The sequence below is a fragment of the Myotis davidii genome, unplaced genomic scaffold (assembly GCF_000327345.1).
Source record: "Myotis davidii unplaced genomic scaffold, ASM32734v1 scaffold726, whole genome shotgun sequence".
Lineage (NCBI taxonomy): Eukaryota > Metazoa > Chordata > Mammalia > Chiroptera > Vespertilionidae > Myotis > Myotis davidii.
The window spans coordinates 1,923,510-1,932,274 of record NW_006297808.1 but is presented as its reverse complement, the minus strand read 5'-3'; the positions used below and the strand labels follow the sequence as shown (position 1 = coordinate 1,932,274).

Genomic DNA, 8,765 nt, shown 5'->3' with positions numbered 1-8,765 from the left:
CTTTAATTATGTTCAATTTGTAACAATGAAAATACATCCTGCATATCAGATATTTACATTACGATTCATAACAGTAGCAAAATTACAGTTATGAAGTAGCAACGAAAATAATTTTATGGTTGGGGGTCACCACAACATGAGGAGCTGTATTAAAGGGTCGCGGCATTAGGAAGGTTGAGAACCACTGTTCTAGAGTCTCTGGAGCAGAGAGGGAGGGAGGCGACTCCTGAGCACAGACAGGCCTGGCCAGGCGCCGTGTGAATTAGATTGAGTGCAATTCCAAGAGTTCCTGGAGAAGCAGGGCAGGCGGCCACCAGCACCACCCTACAGAAGTAACTGCTCTTGGGAATATCCTAATTTGTCTGTAGGCAGAGCAGATAGATTTGTGCTGCCGTCACATGATGGGATAAAGCTGCCAGCCTGTTCTTACACAACAAGATTGATCAGCAAGTACTGGGGCAGGCTAACTTCTTGTTTATCTTTTTCAGTCTTTCTTAGCAATTAGTAGGCCCATAACGTCACACCACAAAATGAGAAAACACATGAAATAGCCCTGCTCAGCCAGGCTTTTCTCGTTAATCTTTTCTATTAGCAGAATGTAAGTCTGGTAGAAAGAACGAGCATGATATTTCTCAGCCTGCGTGTCCAATGTGAATTAGCTACCGTTTCTCACCCACCTTAGAGTTTCATCTCATTGTAATTGTAAAATCAGGACAAGCCCATTAATAAAACCTTTCTGAATGAGCTCTATGTACCGTGCACTTCTGCAGTTGTTAATCCTTGCAAGGTCTCTGAGCGCGAGGCGGCGTTTCCGTTTTGGAGATGGGAAGGTGGAAGCTTAGTTAGGTAACTGGCCCTGGTCCCTCTCTCCCCAAATACCCAACCTCTGCCCACTGCACCACAGTACCTCTCACGTGGCAGACACTAGGGTGACCTATTCTTGCCATTCAGTGAGAAATCCTGATTGGCTATCCAGTGGCATTGGTTTCCTTGTCTGGGAATTGCATGCAAATGATAGAAGTGTTTACTCATTTCTCTTGGACCTCCTTCCTGTACTCAGCTCTGTTCCTCCCCACCCCCAGTGGGCCTGGCCACCCTCCTGCCTCTGGCCCCAAATTGGCTTGCTGGCTGGAATGGCAGCATCGGCATTAGAAACCTTGGTCGGGTGAAGGGTTAACTATGTTGAAATAAGCCTGGCCCTCACAAAAGAAGTGGCATTTACACCCTGTACATTTATGGAAATACTTGCCGAAGGAAAACAACCACAACATTGTGCATGTTTTTAGGAAGAGAATGGCCAGAGTGTCTTTAATTCACTGTTTACCCGTGAGAATTACTCCCAGGAGTAATCCTGCAATAAAATCTTCTTGGTCTATGAGAAGAGAAAGAAATTGAATCAAAAGACTCCATTTCCACTTGTATTTATTCAGTCTGGGAAATTCAGTGGGCCGGAGCATTACTATCAGCAGGGGATTCCTTGCTCCTAGCGTTAAATTACTGTCATAATCGCTCAATTATTTCTTCCTTGTACTGTTTAAAATAAAAATCCATCACATTCTATGTTTTTTTCTAGCATTTATTAGGTTGAGTGTTTAGGAAAATCAATTATAGTCAGTCAGGCATGAATTGATGAATGTTCTTGTAATAATTGTCAGTTGTTAAACTGAATGTACTTTCTCTTCTCACCCTTTTCATTTCCTTCAGAGGGCAGAGGTGGCTCAGAGAGAGGCGGAGACCTTAAGAGAGCAGCTCTCGTCAGCCAACCACTCTCTCCAGCTGGCCTCGCAGATCCAGAAGGCGCCGGACGTGGTGGGTAGCTGGACCCTGTGGGGACTCTGTCTGCCTGGCATCTATACCTCTGTTACAGCTGCTCTCTTCCTTTGCTTTGTAACGTCCCTTTTTGGACTCTTTTAAGCAATACTGCTGTCTTGGTGGGGAATGCTTTTAACAGTTTGGGGATGGAACTTGTTAGAGTCAAAGGGAGAGTTTTGCTGATTCTGCATCGATGCTCTGTGGTCAGCGTGACGCCCGCCCAGCATGGAGGTGGAGACAGATCCCATCACCAAAGGGAGCGTCTTCCCAGCTAGGCTTGTGGGGTGGCGGCTGGCAGATGGGTGGAGATCTGAAACTGGAGCTTTGCCAAAATTACACAGGAAAATTGGAGGTTTGGTCTTCTCCTTAATGTGTCCTTCCAGAGTGAGAAAAATTTCATGATGAGCTGGGAAAGCCAAGGAGATAATAAGGGAGCACCCACTCTGAGTCAAATCCCCCAAATCTTGCCTGAAGTGTAGGCATTCAGGAAGAGTAAGGCACTCATGCCAGTGCTTTCACCTCTTGGTTTTTCTAATATTAATAAAAATTTCTCTTAGCTGGAACTTTCCCAGCTTGATCGAGGCAGCTTACAGCTATCAGATTCTAGACTCTTTCCTTCAGTGCTAAGCAGTTATATGGAGCAGCATCTAGTCAAGACCTGGATATGGGAACCGCACTCTTGGGCTCAGACCCCAACTCTGTGACTTTGGGCAAGTCACTTAACCTCCCTGAGTCTCAATTTCATCATCCGTAAAATGGGTTTTTACAAGAGTTTCAGAAATCTGAGCAAAGCACAGACTGGCACATAAAAGTCCTCAGGAAACCTTAGCAATTGCTTTTATGTGGTTGGCATCATTATCTGATTCAGGAGCCCTGGTTTTGAAGCTCAGTTCTGTCACTTTGTACACATCTGGGGAGTTAAACTTCCTAGACCTCAGTGTTCCTGTGTGTGGAGTGAGGAATAAGTGATCCTGAGGTGCCTTCAGCTCTGACAGCCTATGATGAGTGAGCTGCACTCACAAGTGTCCTTTTCCTTAACTCAGAGTTACAGAGCCCTTGCTGTGTGCCGGGCCCATGGTAGGCACTGGGAGAGCAAGCAGGCACAAGCCAGGCCCTTCCCAGAGAGCAGTCGAATCAGGAAGGCTTGTGGTTATAGTGAGCATGTGTCAGTTGGGCACAAGTCAGTTTGACAGCCATTATTTCACCTACCCCGTAAGTGGGACTTTGTTATTTCTTTATAGAGGTGAAGAAATGGAAGCTCTGTGAATGTAAGCCCCAGCCCGGAATGCGTGGGCCCAGTGGCCACGCCAGGATTCGAGGACGGGGAGCTTCTGCCACCTCAGACTAGGACTTTTAAATTATTCCTCAGGAATGAATCTAAAGCAAAGTTTTAGTTCAGGACCTCTTTTAAGAATGGATTTTTATTTTCTTTCTTTACATTAACATTCAGTAAAACATGATTTAAGTATCTCAGGATATGGAGAAAAGGGACCATTACATCCTTCATGCTTCACAGACTCTGGTTCTGATTTTACCTGAAATGGCCCTTGGCTTGTCAACGTCCCCTCCTCCAAGTTTACGTGGACTGTCCCCAGTGTCACAGTGAGGAAGCCCTCGAGGATGGAGTCAGTGTGGCTTCTCCTGGCCTTCGTGGTGAATGCCGGTCCTCAGGAGAAAGCCGTCCATCCCAGTGTGTCCACACAGGGCTCCTGAGCTCAGTGCCTTGATTGAAAGCATTTCTGTCACCATCCTGGACTGTAGCAACCGAAACATTTCAGAAGGGAATGAATGTTTTTGCAGGTAGAGTAAGTTGTGGATCCTAGGGGTGCTTAAACACTTCATCATCGGCTAAGTGCAGTGTTTACATGGCACAGGTTCAGTCTTCCAGGAGCGGCTCTGCCAGGCTCCCTTGGGTGTGCATTCCCACAGTCAGCTCAGCCAGCCAGGGAGCAAGCACCGGAAACTGGGCCAGCAAGGGAATGTCTGTTGGGCTTGGCTGGCAGGACTCAGGAGAGAAACAGTAGACTCTATAGATCTAGCAAAGGCCCAGACCGATCTCCTGGGTGTCTTACCGGAATTGCCAGTTTTGGAAGGTGAGCTGCCACTCAGAGGGCCTGCTCTGCGTGAGGGGCCCTGCTGGGGCTTTGTGTGGTTGCTTCATTGCTGCCTCGTGACACCGGGTCTTTCGAGGCAGGTTTTAGCATCCTCATACCACAGGGAAGGGAACTGAGAGGCTCAGAGGAGTTAAGTAATTTGCCAAAGGTCACCCAGCTGGCATTTGACCATAAGTTTGTCCTACTCCAAAGTCTACTCTTTTCCCCACATCCAGCTACCCCACCTTCATGTGCATTAAATGGAATAGTATACTTGCAGGTCCTTTGTCAGGTAGTTACAAGACAAATATTATTCATTCACCTTGAACCTAAGCAAACCGTAATATTAGGAAGTATACTTTTCTGTCTCTCAGGTGAGTCTATCAGGTGCACACACTGCATAGACCCAGCCTACCTCAGCCGCTTGGTGTTGGCAGGAATGGAGGTGGCCGTGCGAGAGAAGCAGCTGAGGTTCCCCTTCTCTCATCTTTCCCGCTGGAGCAAATAGAGCTACGATCAGCCTCGACTCCAAGGATCTGTCTCACAGGCTAGGGTCCTATGCGCACCATCAGTTCACAATTAGGTTTTCCTCACATTGAGTAGCGCTCCTGCATCTCATTCATATTTAATATGAAAATGGCTGCAGGATAAAAGATGATTATCTAGCTTATTTCAGCCTCGATGTTCTCATCTCAGCAGGAGGACTCACTAGACAGTTGCACAACTTGTGATATTTCACACAAGCAGGTTGGGAGAGAGGAGGCGAATGGGTTCAAAGGGACAAAATTTAATGGACTAGTACGTCAGTAACTTCTGTTTTCTCGTTAATTTTTCCCTTTGGAAATACCCGTCCGCCCCCTGCCCCTCCCCCAACACACACACACACACACACTATCATCATCTTAAGCCCTTCCTTTTTTTATAATGTTCTTAGACTATACAGAGCATTCCCACGTATCCTCTCTTGGCTCCTGAGCCATCAGTGCCCCCCACACCTGAGACCAGCCCCCATGAGAATGTAGGGTGCCCTCACAGGCCTTGGAAGCCTGGGGTCATGGGACTATCTCTGCTGGGACAGACTCTCAGGACCTCACTCTGGTGCCCACAAGGGCCTCTTGTCACACTTGAAAAAAAGTCAGTCCCTTCCTTTAGAGCAGTGGTTCTCAACCTTCTGGCCCTTTAAATACAGTTCCTCATGTTGTGACCCAACCATAAAAATTATTTTCGTTGCTACTTCATAACTAATGTTGCTACTGTTATGAATCGTAATGTAAATATCAGATATGCAGGATGGTCTTAGGCGACCCCTGTGAAAGGGTCGTTCGACCGCCAAAGGGGTCGCAACCCACAGGTTGAGAACCGCTGCTTTAGAGGCTAAAGTCCAAGCCAGGGTTCTGACCCCAAACCCAACCAGAATCACCAGGGAATCCCAGGCCCTACTCCAAACCCTCGGAACCATGGTTTCCAGAGTGGGGCCCAGAACCCAAGTGGCTCAGGTGCAGCTGGCTAGAGGCCTGGATAGACACGAGGGAACCTGTGGTCCTGGGCTTCTTCAAATCCATGGATGCTTCACCTCTCAGTAATTATATCAGCAGCATCCGAGCCGCCTGGCACCAACCTCTCTGCCGCTGTAAGGGCCACCCCTCCTCTCAGCCCCTGTTCACCCTATCATATAACTTCCTTTCTAGCTGTCCTCAGACTGAGAGGCCCCAGCTTTCGCACCCAGGCGCAGGCCTCTGCTCCACCTGCAGCCTGTGGATTATGTCCTGGGACCTTGTTCATTTCTCTCTCAGTTTCCCATGTGTCTTCACAGTGAGACAACAAGGATGTCCTAGTGTGTGAAAGGAGAGTGAGCCACATTTGGGCTTCGAGTAGGGTGATCTTTTATATCGGATTTCCAAGGCCTTACTGCTTTGGGGTAATTCACGTCATCTCATTTAGTTTATGCAAGACACGATTGGTTTTTGCTATGTTATAAATGAGGAATCTGTGGCCCAGGTTCCTAAATTAGTTCACACAGTCAGCTTGTGGCCAGACCACACTGGGCCTCAGGAGTTTAGCAGATGGCCCTCTGGGACTGCCTATGCCAGGTTCCCATCCTGGGCCCCGGTTCAACACCAAGAGCTACTGTTTTTACATATACAGGGTGTGGCAAAAGTAGCTTTACAGTTTTCATATGGAAAACAATAATATAAGTATAAACTCTGTGTTTCATATATTCACAACTATAAACCTACTTTTGCCCACCCTGTATTGTTTGAACCACTTGCCACTGATATAGTAACTTGCTTGCCTGTTGAAAAGCCCAGATCACCTTTTGGCTTGTTTTACAGACTCTTCCCCTAAGAGCACTTGAAACAGTTTTTATGGTTGGCATCCCTCAGGTTGGAAAATTAATAAATAAGTTAGATAACATGGTTCATTCTACCCCACCCTGAGACCCACCTCCCCGAATGTCACTGCCATTGTGTCCCTCACTCCCCCCAGGCCTGCACCACCAGTCCAGGCAGCTCTGGCACCCGCTGACCGTTCTGTCGGTCACCAAGATGCCCTTTTCTAAGCTGGCCTCTCAGCATCAGTCCCTCCTTGTGCCAGCTCATGCCCTTTCCAACCTCTGTGCCCTTCTGTGGTATCCACTCGAATGGAGCCCCTCTTCCTTCTGATGAGATCCACCAGCCCTTTCCCACTGTGCCCTTCTCTCCCTCCTTGGGGTTCACCTCCGCATGCTTCTTTCACTGTTCTAGGTGCTAACCCCTGGCGCTGCCAGAAGACTTGTCTTAGGCCCCTGACCTTGATCTGCCCAGTGTGATACAGGGTGGTGCTCCCCTAACTCTGTGGTAAAGGAGAGTTTTGTTTTTATTTTTTAATTTCTAATCGATATTATACAAATCAAAGAAACAGGAAAGAATCGTTGCTTTGCACATAAAACTTTACATTCTTAAATGGTAAAGGCCTTAGTTTCCCAGGAGGGTGATGTGTAAAATTATTTCCCTGGGTGACTCGCTGTCCCCAAAGGTGAAAACCCCGTAACAGGCACATCATGCATAGAGTGGCATGGCTGTCCCTGCCAACTGGGGCTGCAGCTGCCATATTTTTGTTTGTTTGTTTTTCTTCTTTTTTTAATCCTCACCTGAGGATATTTTTCCATTGATTTTTTTTTTTTTTTAGAGAGCAGGAAAGACATGGAAACATTGATGTGAGAGAAACACATCGATTGGTTGTCTCCTGCACGAGCCCTGACCAGGGAGGGCGTGGGCCAGGGAGGAGCCTGCAACTGAGGTATGTGCCCTTGACCGGAATTGAACCTAGGACCCTTTGGTCCACAGGCCGACGCTCTATCCACGGAGCCAAAGAGGCTAGGGCACAGCTGCTGTTTTCTACCCCAGTATAGGCAAGATCAAGGCGTGAAGTGAGCCCTGGCCTGGCATCTCAGTTGGTTAGAGCACCATCTCAATATGCCCAGGTTGCAGGTTCAATCCCTAGTCAGTGGCATGCAGCAGATGGCAGCGAGGGTGATGGCATTCATTCCACACTGCGGTGTGAGCTGCCCTGAGTCTCTGCTGTCACATGCAGGTTTATCCTCCCCATTCCCATTGCCATGCCAAGTATATCCACCCTGCAGGAATGGGTATTCCCATTCCCATTGCCAAGTATATCCACCCTGCAGGAAAGCTTCCAGAATCATTTCAGGAGCCATCATTACTTTCAAAAGTTTGAAAACGCACTACTTTGGTCCTTAGGAAGTGGAATTACAGATTTAATTTCTCTCTCTTTTTTTTAATATCTTTTCCCTGTTTTACATATTTTTCACAATGAACAAATTGGGGAAGGGGTTAAGTTTTTTTAAAAAATATCAATCATCATACCCTAGCCCAGTGGTCGGCAGAGCCAAATATTAACAGTACAACGATTGAAATTTCTTTTGAGAGCCAAATTTTTTAGACTTAAACTATATAGATAGGTACATTGTTATTAACTTAATTAGGGTACTCCTAAGACTTAGGAAGAGCCACACTCAAGGGGCCAAAGAGCCACATGTGGCTCACGAGCCACAGTTTGCCGACCACGGCCCTAGACAGTTTGGCTTAGTGGATAGAGTGTCGGCCTGCAGACCGAAGGGTCCTGAGTTCAGTTCCAGTCAAGGGCACATACCTTAGTTGCAGGCTTCTCCCTGGCCCGGGCCCTGGCTGGTGCTCGTGCAGGAGGCAGCCAGTCGATGTGTTTCTCTAATATCAATATTTCTCTCTGTCTTTCCCTCACTCTTCTACTCTCTCTTTAAAAAGTCAATGGAAAAATATCCTCAGGTGAGGATTTAAAAAAAATCAATCATCATAAGAATTTTTAAGCAAAGAAATCCCAAATGTGCATCTTCCACATCTCTTAACTCTTATTAAAATGCTGAGTCTGAAAATCAATTTGTCAAACAACATAGTATCTAGATAGCTCTGTAAGGAACCGAAAGACATTGAGTCCCTTCTGGTGGGAGAACATCTGAATGCTTTGGAGCATTCCAGAGCCTTCCCATTTGTCATTCCCCTGGCTGAAGCACTCATCCCCAGCCACCAGCAAGGCGCTTTCTGTCGCTTCCTTTAGATCTTTACACAGATATCACCATCTCATGAGGCTTTTACTGACCATCTTATTAAAAACTCCAACTGCCTCTCTGAAGTCTGACCCCATGACCTCTTGTTTCAGCTTTTCTCTGGCACTTTATGCTGCTAATAAATGCATTTAGTGCACTCACGCACCCACCCATCCCACTGACGAGAAGCCCCGTGAAAAAAGGGACATCCACCCTTTTGTCCACTACTGTGTGCCTGATACTCATAAATGCTTGTTGAGTGGACAAACCCGATGGAT

At 47.1% G+C, this 8,765-nt stretch overlaps 1 protein-coding gene across 2 annotated transcripts in view; it reads left to right on the top strand.

Annotated features, from left to right (window-relative positions):
* Positions 1-8,765, top strand: part of CUX1 (cut-like homeobox 1) — a 372,075-nt gene that overhangs the window by 269,961 nt on the left and 93,349 nt on the right. For both annotated transcript variants that reach the window (XM_006773399.2, XM_006773398.2), the window contains exon 10: positions 1,705-1,809. In XM_006773399.2, the coding sequence (XP_006773462.1) occupies positions 1,705-1,809 (105 nt within the window). The remainder of the gene's footprint in view (positions 1-1,704; positions 1,810-8,765) is intronic.